Source organism: Pipra filicauda, unplaced genomic scaffold, assembly GCF_003945595.2.
Source record: "Pipra filicauda isolate LSUMZ 115617 unplaced genomic scaffold, ASM394559v2 scaffold4_size7858003_pilon, whole genome shotgun sequence".
Classification (NCBI taxonomy): Eukaryota; Metazoa; Chordata; class Aves; order Passeriformes; family Pipridae; genus Pipra; species Pipra filicauda.
In genome coordinates, this window is record NW_024104643.1 from 6,254,295 (window position 1) to 6,278,919 (window position 24,625).

Consider the following 24,625-nt stretch of genomic DNA (forward strand, 5'->3'; position numbering starts at 1 on the left):
TCTACAGAAGACGCAAAAAACTGGCCTTTATCGGGCAAAATTCAGGCCTCTGAAGCCTCTTGAAGGCACAAAACTTAGAGAAGGGATCCAAATGAAAACTTTTTTTTTTTAGGGAATGGGCCTGGAATTCCTGATCTCTGGATGTTAGACAAGGGCAAAAGGCAGGAATGAGGACCATGAGAATTAATAAATTAGTACAAATGAAACTAGCAGTACTTCAGATGACAACTATGAATGTTGACATCCCACCACAGAGCTGACTGACTTAAGCTTCTGCTTCGGTGATTCCTGGTGAATTCCAGGCTCAGTCCAAGTTCTCCAAAAAACAATTAGTTTTAGTTTGGATCACTTCTCTACCTTTTGTGGAGAGAAGCACACATCATACGGCTGCCTTCCTGCTCACAGATGGAGGTTTGTTCACCCTGGTGCTGTGAAGGCACTGCAGTCCAGATGGAGTGGGCACTGCCTCTGGACACATCCTCATCCACCCCCCCGAGTAACGAACTTCAGAGGGCAGCTATGGAAGCGATGAAAAGAGTGGCTCAGCAGAGACCCTCACTTTTCACAACATGAGTTGCTTTGGCTTGTCTCTACCTTGAGAAGTCAAAGCACTCTGTAAGCCCGAGGCTTGGTTAGTCAAGGATTTGTTGCTCTTTTGGAAACTGCTTGCAATTATATTGCACCACTTCTTAGTCTGCATCAAGTGTTCAAGGCATGAACTTATCCAAGACTGGGGTAAGGCCTTTGCCAAAAATTCTAGACTCACTCTTTCCAGCTGAGTCATACCAGCAGATAAAGCTTTAAATAAAAATTGAAAAAATAGCGGCAAGGCTAAAAAAAGCCCCGAAGAAGTTAATCCCTGATACTGCAAATAGGTCTGAGAGTTCAAACAGTCGTGGTTCTTGGGTTTACGACAGAGGGTTGGCATCTGGGACGCTGCTCTCCTGTTACTGTTCTTAGCTGAACTCCTCAAACTCGTCACTTGATAGCTCTTCACCTCTCTTATGGCCCCGGTGCTCTGGGAGTTGTGTATTCTTTAGCAGCTGCTTTGGGTGCTCTGTGGTACTGGAGTTAGTTTTGAACATGTGCTGACAGTGAGAAGTGCAGTAATGGCTGTGACAGGGGTTTGGATCAAAAGAATTTTAAGAGATCTGTACTACAGGTGAGCCTCATAGGTAAGAAACAGTTCAAGTACCTGAGGCTTATACTTAAGTTTACGTGCACTGTATAACCCGACAGATTTTTATCTAACCAATGTATCTCTTCATTCCCCAGCAGAAACTTCAGCTTTTGGGAAAGGGGGAGAATGGCACCAGCATGCCCCAATAATAAGGTTACTCAATGTTTTATTGCAAACCTTTCAGCTGCCAGTCTGGATGACTCTGTAAGCATCTGCTGGGGAGGTTCCATCCAGGCAGTACTGGCTTAAAGGCTGCCTTAGTAAGGTCTGAACAAGCTTCCCTTTGAAGTACTTAGGGAAAGCCAGCTGATTATTCTCCCCTGTCAGGGTAAATGGACTGTTAAGGAATTAAAACATTCTTGAGAAAGGTACAGACTTGGTATTGGCATACTGATGTGTCAAACCTGTGGTGTAGGAACACCTCTTGACATCCTAATTGGCGAATTAGCTTGTACAATGTGGAGGAACAGCTCACTCGCTCCTCAGATGGATTTATTCCAGAATGTGACTGATCGATTTGAAGGCAGTACAGGCTTGAACTGTGCTACTCACTCTAGACTTGCCAGAACTGAAGGTTTGTTTCTGGCTGGGAAAGGTGTGCCACTGCCCTCTCACTGGAATTCCAAAATCCTCCCAGCAAACATGCGCCAGTAGGACCAGCTGGTTTTGAATAGTCTTGGGAAGGAAGATGACAGAGGGAAGGGCTGGGAACGCGATGGAAGCCAATTAATAAGCGTGTGGAAAAGTATTGGTGTCTGACTAGTAGTGAGGTGCACAGGGAACCTCCCCAGGCTGCTCCTCTGCCTGCAGGAACCGGCAGGGAAGAGGCTCCGGCAGCACGTGCAGATCGGAGGGAGCCGATGGCTGTGGGAGGAGCAGCGGGAGCATCGCCAGCTCTGCTGCCCAGGGGGCTGAAGTGAGTTCAAGTGGCTCCAAGAGCTGCAGAGGGGCGAGAGGAGGCAAAGGTGGTGCGGTGGAAAGGAGCCCTCGGGTAAACATGAGTGGGCACCAAGTCAGATGATTTGAGGGTGAGAGGAGAGCGGGACACGGGGCAGGCTGAGGAGGGAGGTGAGTCAGGCAGGGGAGAACAAGAGCAACTGGTTGAGTAAAAGCAGGATGCGGTTGTGAAACCAGTGCTTTGGGTGACAGGTGATTATTTGCTCTGAGACGTGGTTATCTTTGGCTTAGATCGTGAGGAGGGGACAAAGACAATAAGGTAGGAATCTTTCATTTGCAGGTTTCACCTTGCTTGAGAATCCAGGCAAAACTGAACATTGTTGTGGCTTCCAGAAGGATTTGCCTGTCCTGGGCACCAAGGAGAGAGTTCCCTGCTCAGTAAAGAGTTGATAACCAGAGACACTGTTTCTCTTTGATCAATAGTGTGGAAAGAAAACTCAGTCTCATTGCCAGCTGTACAAAGAAATCTCTAGTGAAGAGCATGTATCTTACTAGTGGAAAGTCCCTTGAGGAAAACAGAGCTACAGAAGTCTCCAATAGTGGGTAATTTATCTAGGATCAGCTGTGGGATAGAGCAAAGGGCCCTCAGCCTTTAACTGGTGGATAGCAAAGGGGCATGTGAAAATACAAGCAAACTGACTACAGATACAAAGAGCAACTGTTCAGATATCTGCATTTGTCAAAAATCCAGGAGGTTTCCAGGTTGAAGGGCATTGGCACTGAAACTTCATAGTAAAAATAACCCCTATTAAATGGTTCTTTATTCTGCAGAGTGGCTGCATTTATTGCTACAAGCAACTAGCTCTTGCAGGAAACACTAATATTTAAAAATGGGTAACTTGTTCTGAGATGGCTTTGTGTTTGTAAGAAGTGCTTAGGTAAAGCTTAGATGCTTAAAATCAACTTGCTGTTTAGAGTGTTATTGTGAAGAGCATTGTAGGAGCAAGGACACCAGACCATGAAATGAATTATAATTATTTTCAGGCTGTGATCATTTGGGGGCTAAAGGCTCAATAGTGACACATGACCCTTTCTAAGCGGAGAGATTTATGCCATTAGTTCTAAAAGATTCTAGAGCTTCGTTCCAGCTTTGTGCTACTCCCACAGAAACATTGTCTTAGGGGTTTTTTTACCCATTTCTTTGCTCTAGAGACAGAAAGCCTAAAGCAACTGCCTGTAGGCACTGGAAACAAGAGCTTCAAGAAGAGGTGACACAGACCACCATGGAAGTCAAGCTGAGGCAACTTAGGGCTGGATCTAGCAAAAACATGACATGATGTTTATGCAGTGATTTTTGATGCTCAATATTTGGAGCACTTGGGAGGAAAAGATTGCAGGAAACTTCAAGGAGGGAACATTTCAGGAGGATTAAAGTGGCTGCAGATCAATGATTTGGTACAACTTTGTTGCATTCAGTGCAATCTGAACTAAAAAGTCAAGTGTTGGGGTTTAATTACCTTCCCATTCAAATATTTGTTGTTAAATCTTTTCTGTCCATTCTTCCCCTTGGAAAAAAAAAAGTTCTCCAGTCCTTCTGCAGTGTGTTTACTCCAGAAACGTGGGAGCAATTCACAAAGGCCAGCAGACAGCATGTTTTGGTATGAAATAAGTAATTGCTATTTCCAGCTTATAGATGGGGAAAAAGGCTTGGGACTAGACTTGCCCTTAAAGATGCAAGTGAATGACCTGCATAAAACAGGACTAAAATGGGCAACTTTATTCCTGTGATTTGCTTTATCCATATTGCAATGTAAAAGAACTCTTTGGTTGCTGAGCTGCAGTTTGGTTTTACTAACTGAATTTTAGCTGCCCTTTTTTTGCTGGAGAACACTCTCCTGCAGGAGCAGCAGCACAACATACTTCCCCCAAATAATCTGTTTGTGCTGGTGGAGGTGTTTGCCTGTATTCTCTTACTGCCATTAAAATAAAATAGTTCCTGGTGCTCAGCACACAGCGATGGCAAAGTCCTTACTGCTGCTGACAGCAGAGCCCAGTCTGACCTCAGTGTTCTTCTGGAAGAGAACCGTGTGTGGTTTTCTCTTGGCTTTTCTGTGCAATCCCTCATTCTCCCTCCCTTTGCCAGGAAATCCCTTCTCCTGCCAACAGGAGCCAGTGGAATGTGCTGTTTGTTTACCTTCTCACTCCTTCATCCTACTAACCTTCCCACCCCCAAGCTGTAATCCTGACTGGCTGGGCTCAGCCCTTCATCCTTCTGACAGAGCAGTGCCCCACTGAGTATTTGCAGATAAAAGGATTGCTGCCAGGAGCTGTCCTGACCAGACTCTCCTTAGTGGGACAAGGCTGTCCCCTCTTGTCTGACTTTCTCTGCCCTGGCTGGCAGCTGCTTCCTTCAGTGTTGCTGCCTGTCATCATAAAGTGCTATAGGATAGCAGGGAAGAACATGCTTCCAAGGCTCTTCCCTTTTCCACCATTCCCCTGCATGGTTTTTCCCCTTTTTGGGGCAATAATGTAGGAGTACCCTCTTCTCACGGGTTTACTGCACAAACTGAAGGATAGCTTCCAGTTAGTCCCTCCCAACCCTACTGATACCTTCTAGCCTGCCCTGCTATTGCTATCCCAGACTGCTGAACTCCACTCTACTGCCCCCTTCCAACAGTTCAGGACCTGTAAACACACATGTAAAGCATTTACTGTTTTTAAAGCCATCTGAAATTCTTGAAGATGTTTGTACTGCTTCGAAAGGCAAAACAGAACCACATGTTTAGTGTAGCTGAGGTGATTGCTAAAGGTAGGAGCAGGTTTTCTGGACTTGTAGTGTGCTGCCATCCCTGCTTAGGAAAGCCCTTAAAGCTCACTTTTTCCACAGGGTTTTATAATAATCCAAGTGAGGAAATCCTGTGTTTACAGCACTTATGGAAATTGCCATTTTGAGCCTATCCCCTCTTTGATCTATTCACGTTCTTTGTCTTATCTGACTTCAGCTGTTTGGCAGGGATTATAAATCCTTAAGCAGGGACTGTCCCCCCCTTTGTTTCACAGCCTGGGCACTGCCAGGGCTTTCCTGGGTGGCTACATGTGTAGCTGGACTGCTCTGCTGTCCTGCTGGAAGACTATTGTCTGTGCCTGGGAGGAAGCAGTCTGTGTGCTGAACAATTCCTAGACACTTCCTACACCAATGCTCCCTTAACACTTCTCTGTGGCACCCAGTCCTTTACCCCTCAATTGCCTTTCTTTTACTGTCACTCAGGTCTTTGGGTGGCCTTGGGTAAATACGTGCATAGGAAGGCTGTGGCAGCTTGTTTGCCTTTTCATTTCCCCTTCTCCCTTTCTGTTCCTGCACTGTGCTAAAAGGGTCTCACGATTGTTAGCCTGGGTAAAAGCCTGAAAAACAGAGCACACAGGAAACGCTTCTACACCAGCAATAGCTAATCCTGTCCCCAGCTGAGTGGTTCAGAAAGCAGGAAACTTTCCACCAGCTCCAAGACACACCAGAATTTAGTACTGGGAGGTCAAACATCAGCGTATGATGCTTGGGAGTAAATGAAGCTGTATGAGAATGTCAGTTGATTTTTTTTTTGCTGTGTTTCTCTGACAGTCTGACATTTTGCCCTCCCTACAGACAGCCTGTCTGCCGGAGGAGTTGCTGGAGACTGTTCTGGAGCACATCCGACTGCTGCTGCCACGAGACCCCAGCCAGCCACAATGTACTGCCTGCAGTGGTTGCTCCCTGTCCTGCTCATACCCAAGCCCCTCAACCCGGCCTTGTGGTTCAGTCACTCAATGTTCATGGGATTCTACCTGCTCAGTTTTCTCCTGGAACGGAAACCTTGCACGATTTGTGCCTTGGTCTTCCTGGCAGCTCTATTCCTCATCTGCTACAGTTGCTGGGGGAACTGCTTCTTGTATCACTGCACAGGATCCCAGTTGCCGGAATCAGCTCACGATCCCAGCATAGTGGGCACCTAGAAAACCATAACCTTCCAGTCTGCTGAGGGCTCTTGTTTGGCTTTTAAATAGGGGATGGGGCTGGGGAGGAGGGGGGTGTTAGGTATGGGACTGGAATAAGGACAGCCTGTTTCCTGTAACTGTGCGTGGACTAGAGTGGCAAGTTCCTCCCACTCTGCCTGTGAAATTCGACTCGTTTACTGTGTGAACTCTGGCAGCACCACCTGCTTTTTTAGAAGCAGAAGTCTTTTTTTTTCCTTCCCGTATCACCGGGAACAGACACCAGCCCTCCCAACCGAGAACTGCTGAAGGCCCGAGCCACTGGCCCCTGGTGGCAGTGGTGGAGTTGTGTCACTGGTCTGCATTAGGCCATGGTGGTCTAACTCAGGGCTCTCGGCCCTCTGATCCTGCTCGAGTAGCTACAAGATTCTCTCAGTCTCTCTTTGTGGGGAGCCACCTTTCCACTTTGCTGATCAAGGGCAAATGCTACAGCTCACAGATGCACTTGGCCAAAAGCTGCTGGGGCCAGAGGCAGTTGAGTCACCTCCTCCTGCTCAGCCTGCCAAAGAGATGTGTGCAGTGCCCAAGTGCTTTCTGAACTCCATATGCTCCGAGATGATCCCAGCCTGAAAGCCTCAGTTATGCTGCTGCTTTTATAAAGCCTCACAGGCAGCAGAGACTCTCTCTTCCCCTCCTCCTAGATGTCCAGGGTTTACCAAGGTATTGACTGTTGGGATAAAGAACTGGCGTGCTGCAAGACACAGGGTTTTAGAAGCCACTGTGAACTTCACCCTACAAAACCTGTGCTAGCCCAGGAGTCTGGGCGTGGGCAGGGCAGGAGAGGGTCCTGAGGTAGAGGCATGGCTTGAAGCAGTAAGTGCTTCAACCATTTTCAGTGTTAGCGTTTTTGGGCTGGAGGTGACAGAAGGTGCTGATGCTACTGACTGGAGAAGTGCTGAGGCTGGAAAAACACCTGATATCTCCAGTTTCTCTGGCAGAAGGATGTCAAGCAGCTGAGGTGGTGGTGGGTCAAGCCTAAAGCCTGGGGCAGAGGTTGGTTTGTGAGAAGCCTTAGAGGTTGACACAAAACACTTGTCTCTAAACTTTAAAGGTGTCCCTCCCCTTTGCCCTCTGTTTGTCTTTCCTTCAGTCTCCTGCTGGAGAACAGCAGAAGTGGCTGTTGCTGTCCTGAGGCAGTTCAAGCTATGAGGTTGTGAAACTTCCAGAGTATTGTTTGTTCATTGCACAGCTGTTCAAAATGTTTAATAAAGCTTTATAAACTTTGGTCTATGGCCTCCTGCCCAGCATGATGTGTTGGCTGCTCATTGTGGATGCCTTAGCCCAGCAATCATGTGTTTCTGCATTGTTCTGTTCCCAGCACAGTAACCCCGGAGCTGAGTCTCCAGCAAGAGGCAAAGCCTGTTTGCCCTGTAGCTCCCAGTACTGATTCTTCTCCTTGACTGGTTAACCTGACCATGGGCAGAGTGGGAACCAGACTGGCAATTCCTAAACAGGCTCATCTCACAGCCAGAAGCACCTCCTGTGTATCTCTGCACTTACGTGACAGATTCCCCCTTCTCTTGCTGCTCATGAAATAAACCCCCAGAGCTGTGCCCTGGAAGCCACTAATCCCTGGTGCCGACAGTAAAAGTGTCTGCCGGGAGCTCACGCCGTGTAAGCCCATCCCACGACACCACATAACCCCAACTGTCCCTCTGCTCGGGGCAGAGACCTGCCTGCAGCCCAGCTGAGCTGTGGTGCTGTGAGCCCTTCCCAGCCTGGGCTGTAGGACTGGGGGAGAAGGACTGTCAGATCCAACAGCACCCAGGAGCACCCGAGAATGGCACAGGGTATGGGAGCTGCTGGAGCTTACACTGGCTTGCTCTACCCTCGCCGTGAAGCCCAGGTCCAAGTTGGAAAGAGTTCAGGGCATATTAGTGTTTACATGATTAAAAAAAGCGTGTGCCACATCAAAAATAGATGTGACAGCTCTGTCACCTGTCAGGCCGAGGGAAATCCCAGTAGCTGTCACATCAGCATAAATAAATGGAGAGGGGAGGGCACTCACTCTTGCCTGTTCTCTGAGCGACTTTTAAGTTTCAATGTACTTAAGCTAATGCAGTCAGTTCTGTCAAGAGTCCTTTTTTGTTGCTCACTAGCCAAGTTGCACTTTACAGCAATTTAAATAAATCCTAGCCACGAAGCCAGACAGCCCTTTGGATGAGAGCAAGCCCTGGCTTTGTACATGGGGTTCAAGACAAGGTGCAGCTGCAGGCCTTCCCTTCTGTGAGACCCAGCTCAGAGTAAAAAGCACTTCAAAAGAGGGAGTCTGCAGGAGAGCTCTCGGTAGACTGATGGGGTTAGAAGCCTCCCACCCCAAATGCAGAGAAGGAGCACTCTTTGATGTGCACATAGCCCTCCACAACACACTGTCTTACCCTCTTTAGGGCCCTGAGATACCATCTTCATTTTAAAGACAGAAAATTAAAGCAACTTCGTCATGGTCAGACAGAAAGCCTCAGGCAGAGTGAGGAACCCAACCAGGTCTTACATCCCATGCTAATGCCTGGCTTGTCCTCTATAAAGAGATTGAAAAACCAGCCTGTGACTGCAGAACAGGTCAGACCCGATGACTTCTGAAGAGCATCATCACAGCTTCCCTGCCTGTGCACCGCAGATTGGGCTGAGCCCGTGCAGACACGGCCTGTGCTCCCGGCCAGGGGTGTGCTGGCTGCGCCCAGGGACGCTCGGAGCTTTGGCCCTGCTCTCGAGGAGTTTCTCTGCCAGAAGAGCAGTGGGGTGGCTCTGTCCCCAGGGATGTGTGGGGACTGCACCGGCGGGCAGCTACACCGGGGACTCAGAGCAGTGGGATTTCGAACACAGCCGCTGTGCTGTGCCAGGCCCCACTGAGCCTGGACACTGCCTGCAAGTGTCACTTGACACTTTGGCACAGAGCGAGTCTCATCACCTTGCTGAATTACAGTGTCCATCTGCCTGATGCTCCCTAGATACAGGGAGCAGGAGCCTTAAGCTGTTTCTTTGTCTTTCCATATGAAGGAGAGATCATTTTCTTTTCTAGGTCACATAACAGATCAGTGACACAGCAGGGTCAGTAAAGGGAAAAAACAAATACAGAAAAAAGCCCAGGCTCCAATCCCTAGAAACAGAGATGCAGAGATGGCAACCAAGTCCAGAGGCACAGTCCTGCTCCCAATAGCACCAGCCTTCCATGGCCTCCAGCCTCTTCCCCTCATGCTGTCACCCTGGGAATGGTCCAGCCAAACCCCTGGGAAGCCACAAACATCACTCAGTGGCACAGAGCCCTGCCATTGCCCTTTGGCACCAGCTGGTTTCCCAGCCGTGGGACATAAGCTGAAGTCAGGTAAGGACTTTAGCCCTTCCCTCCCAAGCCTGGAGATTAACCCCTGATGAGAGGGTTTTGCTGCTCCTCAAGCAAAGACAAATCTTGTCACAGGGCAGAGACAGGCTGTGTCCTCTGAGTCAACACGTGCTGGCAGCCTCCTATTCACCCCTTGCTACCAGTGAGCACCAGGGGCTGTGGTGGCACTGGCAGCAAGACCTGAGAGCCTGACATGGGGGCACAGCCCTGCCATGAGCCAACCCTTTAATGAACACCACCCCACTCCTGCCTCAGGAGACCTTCTGCTGGGTCTGGGCTGTGGGAGAGACCCCAGACCCTCAGCACAACTCAGGATTTGCAGTTCAGGGCTGCTGCCTGTGGTGACCAGCCCACCCTGAGTCCACACACTGCAGGGGGACCAAGGGACCAGCACCATCGCTTAATTCTTTTAAAGACAAACAACACATAAAGCAATAAACATTGAAGGTGATAAGACCGAGTCACTTACCAGTCCAAGATGGAGGGAGCAGCCAGAGCAGGGACTTGGGGCACTAAAGCCACTACAGACCACATGGACGATAAAGGTAGTGGTGAAGGAGGAACATCAACCATCCTGCTCTCAAAGGGCCTACTACTCCCAAATGTTATCAATTACTTAATCATCCCAGTCAGCACCCACTAATCACCCAGAGAGAGCAGGCCTGCTTCTTGTGATTGCTGCTGAAGCAGATTCTGCTGATGGGGCACTGCCCCTGCCCTGTCCCCTCCAGCCCTCCCATTGGCCCTGCACAAGCTCCAGGATCCAGCAGCTCCTCCATCACAGGTGCTAAGGAGCTCACAAGGCCTCTCACACATGAGCTACACTTTTGTTTTGTGAGGTCTGTTTGTATTTAATTATCAAATTGCAAAGTATTTACATCCACGTTAGAGTTTCAAAGCATCTCCACCCCCCCACCACCCACAAAGCTGGACCTTTTCAGGTTTTTTCCCCAGTTTTATTATTATCCAAAAAAAAAGACCCAAACAAATAAAAAAAAAAAAGAAAAGCTAAATATTTTACTTAGACACCAAAAAAGGCAGGTGAGGGGAGCTGGGGAGAGACACAGATCCACATGTTCTCTGCATAGTCGGTTGGAGATCTTTTACAAAAGACTGTGTAAAAAAATTATAACAGCAGAGGAGAATGACTTGCAGGATTTGATGGGGCCCAGGAAGCCAAAAAGCATCCTTAGGTGGGGGCTCCCCTCTGGAGTTTCTTGGCTTAACAAATAAACTGCCAGGCAACACTGGGGGTGGAGGGGAGGCTCTGAATCCCCGGGGCCTCCGGGCCCTGCCGGTCGTGGTGGCGAGTCTGGAGATGCTGAGTCCCAGCAGAGCCACTGCACAGAACCACGATGGACACACGGACACAAGGACACACAGCCCTGTGCAGGAGGGCTCCTCTGGCATTGCCTTACTGTCTTCTGCCCTGAAATGTCCCCAGCACGTCTCCTCCGGCAAAGCTTCCCGAAATCCATGGGGCATTAAGCCAGCCCGGGGCGCTCCTTGCGCCTGCTGCTTCCAGGGAGAGCCAGAGCCTGGACCTGCCGGGTGAGCAGGTCCAGGCTGCTCCTGACCCCCTGTGCCCACAGGAGAGCCTGCACGTGCCGCAGACACCCAAAGGCCAAACTGAACTCGTGTGCCTGCCTTCTCTCTCCCCAGCTTCCAGACCAAATCTGGCTTCTCCCAGGGATGGGGATTTTGTGGAATTCAGGCAGAGCTGTGGCACAGGTCACAGGCACAGTCCACCCCTCGGAAGGGCTGCCAAGGGACAGGGTGTCCCTGGCAGTGCCAATGGGGACATGGCAGCTGCCCATCCCAAAGGGCTGCAAATAGGGGAAGACCAAGAACATGGAGGTTTGGGGAGACCCTACCCAAACACAGAAACCTGTAAGGAAGGGAGTGGGGGAGAAAAGGCTCCAACTTTCGAAATGATTTAAAAACAAATCCATTAATCCAGTCGCTGTCCTTCAAGCCAGCAGGATCTCTCCATCCAGCTGAAGAGCCTGATCAAGCTGATTTTGAGGGTTTTACTCAAAAAAGGAGCCACTAACCAACCAACCAACCAAGCAAGTCCTTGGTTCATAAATAAGTGTGCAGGGAGCTGTGGGGGTGAACGGGAAGCAGTGTTGTGCCTGAACCCTGCTCTGGTGGAGATTTGGGGTGGGGCTTTTGGCCACCCCCTGCCCACACTGGGCTCCCACCCAGCTTTCCTGGGACACTGGTACCATGGCAGGGACTGGTGAGAGGAGGGTTGGGTCTGCTGCCCGTGACGAGGCTGTGCTGGAGGGACAGCCCATCCCACAGGTGATGGGGAGGCACAGAAAGCCCCCTGCCCGAGGACTGAGAGGTGGGTGAAGCCACTGGCTCCCCCCTCTGTGTCCTTCCCCCCAGCACTCCTGCCCTGCAGCACTCCCCAAGCCCCCATCCCACCATGGCCCAGGAGAGCATCTGAAGACTCCCCAGGTTTTTCTGAGCGAGTGGGGCTGGCACCCGAGAGGTGAGGGAGAGAAGCTTTGTGAACCACCACAGTGAAGGGTTTCCAGCTGGATACAGCCACAGGAGGGGGAAAACCAACCCATACAATGAAATCTAGGTCTGGGAGGGTGTGGGGACCACTCAAGGGTTATGTACAAGCAGTTGAGTGGAAGAGGGCAGGGTCTGGGATTTGCCACACAGAGTCTGGGAATCGGCCCCATGGGATATGTGTGGGGCAAAGCTGGGCAGGGATAGCCACCCACCTCTGAAACACGGCTGAGGACTTTGGGAGCAAGCAGGGGGGAGATGAGGATGCAAATGTGGCACAGCACTTCCAAGGATTCTTCTCTGGGATCGTGGCATGTGGCTTGGGATGCTGCATGGGGGCTGCAACCTGGCAGCTGAGACATGAGGGGTAAAGGGAAGCCGGCTAAAAACGTACCAGGTGAACAAAAGCATCTGTGAAAGATGAGTATTTCCCCCAAAACACTCCCAACACCCTGAACAGCTACATGGGCCGTGCACCCAACCCCCACAGTGGCAGTGGATTTGGTGGCAGGGCCAGCCCGGGGGACTCTGCTGGTGGGACAGCTGGTGGCAGAACCAGGGGTGGAGGCTGAGGGGCACTTTACAAGGAGGTGGCTGGAAGACCTGGAGTGTGTGGTGGGAGAAAACACAGCAGGGCAGCAGGGCTGGCTGCAGACAGGGCGAGGGCTCTGTCAGCATCCCCTGTGCCACTCCCAGGAGGGGAGAGACACGTCCCCTGGGGGAACAGACACAGCTGGAAGATTTCATCGTGTGCCCAGGTGCTCCTATGGGACAGTGTCCATCACCAGAGCCACGAGCAGTCACATTTCATGGTTCCAGAACCCACTAGCCATTGAGGTCATGGTAAGGCCAGAGGGACCACCAGAGTTCTGCTGCCATCCCATGCTGGCACCACCATCCAGTGCATCACCCCCTCTGAACCAGCCAGGGATTGTGCCATCATGACACTGAGCTTAGCTCAGCTGGTTAGAGCATGGAGCTAATAACACCAAGGTCATGGGTTTGATCTCCGTGTGGGCCATTCACTTAAGAGCTGGACTTGACAGTCCTTATGGGTCCCTTCCAACTCAGCATTCTGTGATTCTGAATCTGTGGTGAAATGTCTCTGCCAGCATCCTCAGGGGAACTGGAGCCAAGGGGGAGACAGTGGAGAGGGTGAAGAGGCAGGGAAATTTGTGCTGATTTAGAAAGGGGGTGCAGGAGACTGGGGCCATGTGTCTGAGGTGGAGTGATGCTGTCCCCCAATCCCTCCAGGCTCATCCCAGAGCTGTAGGGGGGAAAAGTCTCCCAAAAGCCAAGTCTCTTGGCAGGAGATGCTCTGCTCGCCCTCCCGAGCCAGCTCCGCCGGCGCCCGCGGGCTCCTCTCGCCAGCGGGACAGCGCTGCTCTACGCACGGGCCACAAGTCTCAGTGAGCAATGGGGGGACCCAGCACCTCCCCGGGCTGCATCCGCAGACAACGCCCCGTCCTGCTCCAGGGCTGCTCCACAAAAACAGCCCCTCAGTGGGGAGGCCAGCCCTCGGTGCCCTGCGGCGAGGACGGCAGCGTCCCTGGTGCCAGGAGGAACTCCGGGTCTATAGGTTCTCGCCGGGCTGGTACTGGGGCTCTGTCGAGGTGAAGTAGTCCTCCAGGAAAGCCTGCAGGTACTCGAAGGTGGGTCGCTCCTCCGGGTCCTTCCGCCAGCACTGGCACATGAGGTCGTGCAGGGACTCTGGGCACTCGGGTGGGCAGGGCATGCGGTACCCTCGCTCCACCTGATCCAGCACCTCCCGGTTCACCATCCCTGCGTGCCAGAGGAGACACGGCATTGATCAGAGCCGGGCCAGGTCCTGCACTGTGCCTGTCCCAGGGGACACACCAAGGGTGCCGTGCTGGGACACCCCTCAGGGGCAACCCCGGTGACCCACGGAGAGAGAAATGCCCCCAGCCCAAGAACATCTTGTCCCCGCCAGCCTGTCACCTTGCTCTGGGCTAGAGCGGGACAGGGTGGCTGGGACCTTGCATCCTGGCCAATCTCTGCTCACCCCAGTGGGGAGGATCCGACCTGGGAAGGGGCAGCTCAGCCCCAAAGGGCAGGAGAAACTTTGCATCAGTTTGTTACTCCACAAGGATGGCTCTGAGGGCCACGGAGTGCCAGGAGTAAGCTCTGGGCATGAGCAGCTGGCATTGGGCACTGCAATAGGGACAGGGCTTCTGCTGGTGGGTGCCAGCCCTCACCTGGGTACGGCACTCTGCCCTTGGTGGTCAGTTCGGTCAAGAGGATGCCAAAGGACCAGACATCTGACTTGATGGTAAACCTTCCATACAGAGCTGCTTCAGGGGCCGTCCACTTGATGGGGAACTTTGCACCTGGATGGAGAGGCAGCGTGAGGGGCTGTGTGGGGCCACGAGTGTCTCTGTGCAGTCAGAGCCACGTGTCGGCTCCAGACACAACGCACACCTCTGGGGACCAGGGACCAGTGGCCATTGCTCTGGTGCCACCAGCCTGGGCACCTCGAGGGACACGCACCTTGACGAGCAGTGTACTCATTGTCCTCGATGAGACGTGCCAAGCCGAAGTCAGCCACTTTGCAGACCAGGTTCTCCCCCACGAGGATGTTGGCTGCCCGCAGATCCCGGTGCACGTAGTTCATCCTCTCCACGTAGGCCATGCCGGATGCGATCTGTGGGGACCAGCACATGGGGCATTGAGGCTGACAGGGTGACACGAGGGTTCCCAGGGAGTGCCCAGCAGCAAAGAGGGGAATGGCTCTGCAGTGGCACCCAGCTGGGGTGTGGGAACAACCAGCTGCTCAAACAACCCCATGAAGACACGGCTTTGCTGGCCAGGGAGAACCAGTGGCAACGGGAATGGACAAAACGATGGTCCCAGACTGCAACCCAGCTCCAGGCTGAGAGCCAGGGGGGACCATGGCACCCACCCAAGCAAGGCTGCACAGCACCCCACTACCTGACCAGTGACAGCTGTGACAGCCCAGTGAGGGGCTCAGGCAGCCAGCGCCCTTGGAGGGGGATGCAGGACACCCAGGGATGCACAAACCCACCTGAGCCGCCATATCCACGAGCTGGGGCAGCCGCAGGTACTTGCCCATCTCACCCTTCAGGAAGTCCAGGAGGCTCCCTGTGAGGAAAACCATGGTCAGAGCAATGTGGAGGAGCAGTGTCCCTCAGCCACACCCTCGGTGTCCCTCCTGTGCTCACCCTTGCTCATGTACTCGGTGACAATGTAAATGGGCTCCTCTGAAACCACGGCGTAGAGCTGAACCAGCTTCTCGTGCCGGAGCTTCTTCATGACCTGGGCTTCCTGCAGGAAGGCCTCCGGGGACATGGTGCCAGGCTTCAGTGTCTTGATGGCCACCCGGGTGGTGCCATTCCAGGTCCCTGTGGCACAGGACACGCGGCTCAGGACACACGTACGGGGCAGGGGGCCGTGTCCCTCACCTGCTCCCCCACCCCACTGCAGGCTCTGGGCACCTGCAGATGGCTGGGGACAGGATGCAGGTGGTGACAGGGAGGGGGCAGCAGGGAGGGAATGCTCCTTACCCATCCACACCTCTCCGAAGCAGCCCTGTCCCAGCTTGACCTCCAGTCGCAGCGATTCCCGGGGGATTTCCCAGGCATCTTTGGCAAGGCCTTGGGTCTGGGGCTTGGATGTGGGGCAGACGTTGGTGAGACGGTGGCACAAGCCATCGGCGTGTTCTAGTAAAGGAACAGCAAGGTGACACTTGGGCTTTTAGGCACGTGATGTCTTTACCCCACATCCTCTCAGCAAACACCTCGGGGACCAGTACCCAAACCCTGTGCCCTAAAACCCAGGCAGCTTTTCACCAGGGTCCCACACAACTGGTTTGGGGTTCCCCAGCCCTGTGCTGGCTTCCCAACAGCACCGCCCTGCAGCGAGAGCAGGCACAGCACCCCGGGTGCCACCAGACCCCAAGGGGACCCTGCATGGCTACCCACTGGAGTAGTAGGCCACCAGCTGCTGCAGGCTGTTGAACTGGGTGCGGGAGGTGATGTAGAAGCCGCCGCTGTCCAGCTTGCGGATCTTGTAGTGCTTCACGTTGAGCCCCTTGGCGTTGTCGAAGTCGGAGACAGAGAGGCAGTAGGCACCTGTGGGCAGGAGTGAGGGGCTGGGGGAGATGTGCTGCAGGCAGGAGCTCCCCATGGGGTCCCACGGAGGGTGGGCGTGGAGGAGGCAGGACTGGGCATGCAGGCTCCCTCTGTCACCCAAAGAAGAGGATGGGGAGCAGCTCCTGGATGCCCCAGCTGGCACCTGGTGCCAGGGAGGGATGGCACGTACCCCTGGCTACAGCCACAACATGCAGTCACAACCTCCAGCTGCCCCCTGCTTGCACAGCAGCTCTGCCAAGCCTTGCCACCAGCCATCCTATGGGATGTGCTGACCAGGGGCATTGTCCCCCAGCCCCCCCAGACCTGTCAGGTCCTTCTCTGCAGCAGGAGATAGGACCAGATGGGAGGCAGGTTGGGGGGAGCTCCTGACCCACCACCTCTACATCTCAGCATCTCAGAGGGGACCCAAGGGCTGGTGGGCCTAATTCCCTGCTCCACAAACACCCCTTTGGGATCTTGGCTCCGCTCTGCCCATACAAGAACAACGCAGTGCTGCTGGGGCCACAGAGAGCAGAGATGAAGATTTATGCTGCTGCTTGAATGAGCTGCTTCCACCGGAATAAAATAACTAGTGATAAGTTCAAGGCATAAAAACAGAGAGGCACATCAAGGGGCTTTTCCCAAAGGTGCATTTGGAGCCACGTTTTCAGGTAAGAAACAGCATCCTCAGGCAGTCAAACCTCAAAGATCACAACTCACACTTTTGGGAGATATAAAACAAGTATAAAGAGTCGTCAGACTTGAAAGAAGGATTAAAGTTCATTGCTCCCTCAGCCTGCCTGCCCAGGAAGCACATGTTCAAGATACTGCCACTATACAGGGACCAGGGAAAACCAAAAAAACATCTACTTGGGGGTAAAGAAAAAAAACAGGAAAAAAGAGCATCCTGCCAGGTGGTTCTGCTGGGATGGAGAGGGTCCCAGCTCCCACCCTGCCATGAGCTGAACCATCTCTCTGAAGGGTGCCATGGGGCTGGGAGAGAAGTGGCCACGTCCCCCCAGACCATGGGCTCAGTGGTGTAATGGTATGTTCAGCACATTCACTGGGGATGTGATGGGGGCAGCAGCACTGGCTCCCTGGGGATCAGCACTGGCAGGGGAGATCCCAGGAGTTTTCTTCATCTCCCTCCCCCCATGCCTAAGCTGGGGAACTTGGATTCCACAGAGTGACTGAGGGGACTCAAGGTACCCCCACACCCTTTAGAGAGGGTCTCTCTGAGGCCAGTCCCCCCCAGACCTGCTCACCTTTCGTGGTCTCACTCTCCCGGACCAGGAAGGTCCCTCGGGGGTTTTCGGGGTTGAGCAGCAGCCGCTCGGACTCCCGGCGAGTGATCTTCCCAAAATACCACCTGCAGGAGCAAGGCAGCAGCTCAGCACCCGGCACCTCCCCACCCCCTCCACTGCCCGCCCAAGCAGGGGCCTCAGCCCCAGCCTCCACACTACAGGTTTTGGAGACCAGGGGCTGCATCTCTGGGCTTGGGTGCCTCAGGGTGTGCCTTGTCCCCGTCCAGCCCAGGCTGGGCATCGCCCAAGGAGCAACCCTGCTCCACAGGCCTTGGAACACCTTCACTCTGAAAGCCTTCCCAAATGGGATCCCTGAAGCCCCCCAAGCTCTTGCTGAGGGATACCACGCTGCTGGCTGGGAAAGGGACATAGCTGGCACCTCCTGCTCTGAGACATCTGGCTTTTCCCCTGCCTGCTCTCCCTGTGTGACAGCTCCCTCCACACTCAGCCTGATCCACACAGGTGGAATCAGCAGTGTGTCCATGTGGAGGAGTAAAATCATAGAAACATAGATTTGGGTTGGAAGGGACCTTAAAGATCACCTCGTTCCAACTGCCTTCCTGCCACACCTTCTACTAGACCACGTTGTTCAATCTGGCCACGAAGACTTCCAGGGATGGGGCAGCCACAGCTTCTCTGGGCAAACTGTGCCAGTCTCTCACCACCCTCACAGGGAAGAATTTCTTCCTAACATCTAATCTAAATCTCTCCTCTTTTCGTTTAAAACCATTTCCCCTTGTCCTCTCACAGGCCCCTCTGCCCACGCAAAAAGTCACTCTCTCTCTCTTTTATGAGCCCCCTTTAAGTCCTGGAAGGGTGCAATGGAGCTTTCTCTTCCCCAGGCTCTCCATAAAAAACAGACCAAAAGCATCCATGGCCCCACTGTGCCACTGCTCCCCCTCCACCACGCAAGCACGCTGCACCACTGCACTCATGGGCCTTAAAGGAAGGCTGGAAAACATTTTCGGGGTTTGCACACTCAAAGGGGAAAACAGCAAAGAGGAAGGCTTCCCCCAGGATGGAGCAGGGGCAGGGAGGAACACTCAGGGTGAGTTTGCTATTGCTCTTTTTTAAACTGTCTAAAAGATGGCAATTACTCTTCAGCCTGGATGGAGTCTGAGGGCGCGACATAGTTACTGGGGATGTAGCCCGTCTGTCCTGTAGTGAGGGAATGAGCCAGCCACCAGTCACCTTCCCTGCAAGAGAACCAAAACACACTCAGTGTGAAGCCAGGAGCCCCCCGGCCAGCCCCTCGCCCGCCCACAGGCACCGGGGGAGGACGAGCCAGCGCAGAGCCCTGCCGGGAAGGGGGACAGCCCTGCAGCCCCAGCCCCACAGCCAGACCCCAGCCAGGAGTGTTCCTGCTGCCAGCCCCTGCCCACGGCTCCGTCTGGGTGAGCTCTTATTAGTGGGGCCACTCATCTGCATATAGGACGAACTTTAAACTTAAACTGGGCAGGGCAGTCCCTGAGCCAGAATACCTTCAGAGCCACCTGAATGGGAACGGGGTCTGGTTGTGAGGCACTGGGGGTCCCAGCAGCAGGACAGGGGGGAGCAGCAGGCGAGGGGAGGGAGGGGAAACAGGGAGAAGCAACAGAAGGATGGCAGCAATTAACAAAGGCACCAGGAAAACCCAGGAGAGTTAGTTAAATACAGGCTGCAGAAAAGCAACAGGAAGGGGCTGAGGTTTGGGCAGGGGGTGAGCCCTGCCCAGCAGTGCTGCCCAGCCTGGATGCAGTGGGATCTGCCTAGCCTGGGTGCCCTGCTCACAGCCCCAGGATGGGCACCCCACGTGGCTGCAGCCCTGACCTGAGCTTCGTGCAGCCCCACAAAGGGCGGGCTCTGCCTGCACAACCATGAGTGTGACTTGTCTCCAAAAACCTGGGGCTTAGCCACCATCCATCCCTCCAGCCCTAGGATCAGCAGCCCCAGGCACATCCCCAGGAGCAGGAGTCTCTTCCCCACTCTGCCCTCCTGCCCACCAGGCTCCTGCTCCAGACAGGGCTGGAGAGGAATGAATAGAGAGGAACAAGAGGACAGCAGGAGGCGGCTTCCCCTTCCTGCAGACAGCAGGGCTCTTCCTCCCACCACCTGCATCTTCTTGCCCATCAAAGACAGAGTCACCAAACTCATCCTGACCACAAGGGAGACGAGGCTACAGGAAAACTGCAGATTCGTGGGAACAGCCCCGTAAGGATGCAGGAACTTGGCAGGACAACCTCCACAAACACGTTACAGAAAAACACTAATAACCTCAGTCACCACTGCAGGGCTCATCAGACCACATCCAGACCCATCCCTGACCCTGCAGATGTGTAAACCTCCATCCTCACTCCAGACACACCAGCAGCTAAACCAGCAATGCTTCCAAGTGGCCAGGAGAACCCAGACATGGCCCCCAGCTCCCCACAGTGGTGTCAGTGGGGCAGGGGACAGCAGGGACCTTCCAGGCCTCTCCTCCCACCCACAGAGCTGGGCTTTGCCCCTGGACCAGCCTGGCAGCAGCCCTGGATGGCACTTCAGCCTCTCCCAGCCCCAGCACAGTGCATGGCAGGCAGCTTGGGCTCCCCAGCCAGGGCTGCTGCCCCAGTCACCTTTACTGAGGGGGCTCTGAAAGCTGGTTGGGCTCTTTCCCACAGGGCCAGAGTAAACATCTGCTTGAAAAATGCCCAGCTTTTGACTTGTGGCTTCATTCCAGCTTGGGCTGCAAGGCTGCAAGCTGGGAATTCAGCAAAAACAAACTATTCCAAAAATATCTCAGCGGGGAAAAAAATAATAATAATCATCATCATCAAAACAAAGCATTTCAACAATTCCCTGCACAATCTTACCCAAAATATCCCACCACATCCCTGCTGGCTGCCAGCTGGCTGGGAGGAGACCTCCTCCACTGGAAATGGGACCACGAGAGCCTTTCTGCACTGGGGGGGATTGGGAGGCTGACGTGGAGCAGGGATCTCAGTGATGTGGAAGCTTCTCCTTCTGTCCTGCACAACCCTGGTTAAGTCAGAGCAGCCAAAACCTGCCACCACCCTGCAAAGCCACTATGGCCATGGGCTCCTGCTGTGCCCAGGACCTGCCAGCCCTTCCCAGACTGACCCTCCCCACAGCTCCAGGGATGCCCTGCCAGGGAGCCTAGAGGAAGGGGACATCACACGCCTGCCTGTTGCTGTCCCCAAAGTGCAGCAGCCTGAGCTGTTCCCAGACTGTCCAAGCATCTCTGGGAACTCAATGAGAAGAGTGATTCACGCCCTGAGCACTGCACAAACTGCCCAGCTTCCTCCACTGCCTCTCTCCCTGTGGACATCCCACCCACACAGACACTGGGAAGGTCAGCAGTTACATCCTGCACCCTCCACCAAAGGGCTGTGTCACCAAACGAAGCCCTTTTGCCCCCCAGGATGCTGCAGAGCCCATCACAGCTCGACCCTTCCCTCTGAACGATAAATAGAAGCAGAGGAAAAAAAAAAGTGTGGAAACCTCAGAAGTGATACGAGGTGTAAAGAAAAAACCCACATATATGGGCCTGGTCTGGACCTCCACGAGCAGAGCTCACTTTGCAACAGCCCAAACTCAAGCATAGGGCTCTTACACTGCTGAGGCTGAAAGTAAGAAGCCCCCAAACCCCCAAATTCAGGCTTTTCCTGCAGCATTGAAGCCCTGAGCATCCTGGACTTCATGGATGAAACAAATCACCATTAATAAACAGCACTGGAACAATGAGAACAAGGATCAGATTGAAAACATGTTTGTGCAACACTGCCCGAGCATTGCAGGAGAAATCTCACTCCCAGGGTGTTCCCTCGTCTTTCCACTCTTTGACCTTGCAAAGCTGTTTTGGGTGGCCAGGTTGGAAGGCAGCAGTGGAGGGGAACAGGAGCTGCAGACCCTGGGGACCCTGTGACAGCTCCATGCCTGGGGACACTGGCTCAGCCAGCCAGGCTCCAGACCATGTGTGCCACGTTAGGACAGACCACACGTGGATTTAATAACACAGGATCATGTTTAAGAGCATCTTCCAGCTGGCCACGCTGCCCTGCTCTACACAGCACATGATGTGTGTGCTGTGGTGACCAGGATGGGGAGCAAACCTGGGGGTCAGACCCCTAAGGATGTGCCTGAGTCCCCAGAGTCACTCATGAAAAATAAAAGTATAATTAAAAAATAATAAAAAAAAAAGGCAAAAAAGGCCAGGAGGAAGTGAAGAGCCAACTGGAAAGGAACTGCAGAGGGGAGTCAGGCACAGACAAAGAAAGGGGCCAGGTTCAGAGCTCCCAGGTGCAGACATAGCTCTGGATGGAACAGTTCCCCAGCATGGGAAGAGACTCCCTGCTCTGTCCCAGTTCCTCAAGGAAAACAAACCCAACTGACCACAAAACCATTGGTAAACCATCTCCTCCCAGCCCTGCTCCAACCAACCTGCTCTAATGTGGGCAGCAGATGGGTTTTGATCATGTAGATCATTAATAATAACAGTAATAATGTGCCATACACACCTGACATCCACTTTCCTCCTAAGTGACAGCATGGAGGGAGAGAAAGAAGAGTCAAGAGAGAAGGTGAGACCAGAGACAGCTTGCAAGCACAGGGGAAAGCACCCGTGAAGTTGAGGAATGTGTCCAGGCAAATGAGAGGGAGCTGAGCACGGACGGGGACGGGGACCAGTGGGGACATGGCCCTGTGTTGGAGGGCACAGACTGGCCAGCAAGCTGAGGAGGCAGCTTGGTGACAAGGCTGCCAGGCCACGGTGACCAGCAGCAGGGCCGGGGGGACGAGGAAGCAGGCAAATGATTGCTTCTAGCATCAGTGTCCTTGGACAAGTCACTGTGCCCGTGCACATTTGGGGGCTCTCTCTCTGAGCCCCCATCCCTGGGAGAGCTGGTCCTGCTGGGCTGGGCTGGGGGCTCCGCAGGAGGGACAGAGATGGCAGCTCACCACATGGGCATGGCTGCAGGGACAGGGACGGGGACACTCACGTGTTGTTGACGATTTGCAGGCGCTCTCCTTTCTTGAAGGACAAGTCCGTTTCAGTCCGGGACTCGTAGTCATAGAGGGCCACGAAGGTGGTGACTCCACCTGTGACACAGAGCTCTCAGCAGGGGCACGGCCACGGGTGCTGCTGCAGAACAGCGCTGGGTGCCCCTCACCAGGGACCCTCCTCTCCCACCATCCTCCCACGGGCCAACAGCACACAGATCTGCTTCTCCCCCAAGCACAGAGTCCCTCAAAAGCAGAAGACCCCAAGAAGCTGGCCCCGAGCCCACAAAGACCCAACCGAGCCCCTCCCCGCCCTGCCGAGCCCCAGCCCACACCAACCAGCCAGTGCCCCGGCACGCTGCGGAGAGGTGACCGTGTCAGAGGTGTTGAAGCCTCCAAAGAGCTTGGGTTCAGCAGCCATGGTCCCGAAGGCGCGGCTGGGGGTGCGGTGGGCATCGGGGGCTGCCGCCTTGCTGGGCGTCTGCGAGGCTGGGTAACCCCCATGGTGGGTGTTGTCGGTGGGCTCCAGGCTGCGCCGGCGCTGGCTGGGGTCTTTGGGCTTGCTCTTGCTGCTCCCCATGGTCCCGGGCTGGAGGAGACACAGACACGCAGAGGGTCTCTGTTATTATCGTTGTAATTATTATTATTACAATTAGTAAGCAGAAGTCGCTCTCCAGGGCCTGGGTGACAGATGCCTGCCCACCAGGAAACGAAACAACCTCTGGAGTCTGTTCAAGCATCAGCTGCTGGGGAGTCTGGCCACCCTGTCCTTGCCCTGGGACAGCATCGCCCCTCCATAACACTGAGCCACCTCCTGCGTGGCCACAGCAGCCAGTGAAACACCAGGAGTGGAGTTTTCAGGACACACTTTGGGAGCGGAGGGAAGCACACTGAGCCCTGGGAATGTGGAGCGAGGATGCTGAGCATGGAGCCTGGACCTGTGGTCGAGAGTGCAGCAGCTCCGGGGCCAGGCACCCGCTGTGGGATGCAGCTCAGTCCCACCCAGACGCGTTTCCTCGTGCATGAGAGTTTGTACCAGGGCGTGGACAGGAGAAAACAAGACACAGACAAATATCCACGTGCTTGGATTACTGTGACAACAGAAATTTGGAGAACCCACAGCTGCATCACTGCTGGCTCAGGATGGGGATTTAATTGCTGAACATGTACCTTTGAAGTCCAAAACATGCAGCAAATGGGATAAAAGCTTAAATCGGGAGCAGTTTCAGGCAGCTCACAGCTAAGGACCAAGGGATCTCGGCTTTATATTAGTCAAATAGTTTATATATATAGCCTTCCTTTCCACTCAAGATCACACTCTATAAATACCTTCAAGGTAATGATATAAATGAAGGAAGGGAATTATTTGCAGTCTCCAAAGATGGCAGGATACCCAGCAGTGTCCTGAAGCTATGGAAGGAAATATTTAGGCTAGATCACGCATGGCAGGAGGGAAAAGGGAGGTGGAGACAACCAGGGAGGAGACTATCTCTGATAAGAACACAGAAGCAGGGAAACAGCAGAGGAGGCAGCCACTGCCTGTGGGGTGTGAGACCTGGATGCAGCCACTAGTGAGGCTGTGCCAGGGGTTTTTCTAGCCCAGCTTTGGAGAGAATTCAGGCCAAACCCCCACGAGCAGGGCCAGAGCCATGGGCAGCCCCAGCAGCCTGCACAGCCCCAGTGTCAGTGGGGTAGAGCCCCTGGCTCCTGCCATGGGGAAGCTTAGGGGTGCCAGGCACAAGCTCTGCTCCCCTCCCAGCTCCCCTCTCCACATTGCTCGGGGCTTATTTCCTAGAAGACACAACTTCCATCCACTCTTTTCCAGCTCCCACATTGTACAAGCAATGTACACAAGCAGAGTCCTGGTGTGACCCATGCTGGCAGGATCAGACCCTGCCAGGGTCAGGGAATTGGAATAAACTGATTTTTTAGGAATTAGAATAAACTGCTAGGTATGACTCCAGAAGCCACTCCAGTGGGGAGAAGAGCTGTCGTTCCTCCTATGGATGCAGGAACAAGGAAGGACCAATGCCTCTATCTGCCACGGGACCCAGCCCACGTGTATCTGTCCTGGACTTTGGGGTTCTCGAAGCAAAGAAAGGTCAAATATAAGCTCTGCACTGGCAAATTCAGAGGCACATCCTGCAGCCGGGGGGGAGGGTGTCTGTCCCATAAATAAATGCACTTTAAAAGCCTGGTGCCGAAGACACTAAAGCAGAACTGCAGGGGAAAGCAGGACCTTAGAAGCAAAGAGAAGAAGCCCCCA

General features: G+C 53.8%; 2 protein-coding genes across 4 annotated transcripts in view; one reads left to right on the plus strand and one right to left on the minus strand.

Annotated features, from left to right (window-relative positions):
- The first annotated feature begins 5,688 nt into the window (after positions 1-5,688).
- LOC113993906 (BLCAP apoptosis inducing factor) lies at positions 5,689-7,331 on the plus strand. Its single transcript, XM_027732495.2, has one exon. It carries the CDS (start codon positions 5,801-5,803, stop codon positions 6,062-6,064), a length of 264 nt encoding a protein of 87 aa, XP_027588296.1. The 5' UTR covers positions 5,689-5,800; the 3' UTR covers positions 6,065-7,331.
- Positions 7,332-10,440: 3,109 nt separating this feature from the next.
- Positions 10,441-24,625, minus strand: part of SRC (SRC proto-oncogene, non-receptor tyrosine kinase) — a 28,829-nt gene continuing 14,644 nt past the window's right edge. For 2 of the 3 annotated variants that reach the window (XM_039386722.1, XM_039386721.1), the window contains exons 3-14: positions 22,699-22,948; positions 22,359-22,458; positions 21,879-21,896; positions 18,480-18,578; positions 17,344-17,447; positions 15,929-16,078; positions 15,512-15,667; positions 15,170-15,349; positions 15,013-15,089; positions 14,478-14,631; positions 14,186-14,317; positions 10,441-13,751 (exon numbers count right to left, since the gene is read on the minus strand). In XM_039386722.1, coding sequence (XP_039242656.1) covers positions 13,543-13,751; positions 14,186-14,317; positions 14,478-14,631; positions 15,013-15,089; positions 15,170-15,349; positions 15,512-15,667; positions 15,929-16,078; positions 17,344-17,447; positions 18,480-18,578; positions 21,879-21,896; positions 22,359-22,458; positions 22,699-22,939 — 1,620 coding nt within the window. In that variant the 5' untranslated portion in view covers positions 22,940-22,948 and the 3' untranslated portion in view covers positions 10,441-13,542. The remainder of the gene's footprint in view (positions 13,752-14,185; positions 14,318-14,477; positions 14,632-15,012; positions 15,090-15,169; positions 15,350-15,511; positions 15,668-15,928; positions 16,079-17,343; positions 17,448-18,479; positions 18,579-21,878; positions 21,897-22,358; positions 22,459-22,698; positions 22,949-24,625) is intronic. The other variant, XM_039386723.1, reaches the window with a different exon arrangement.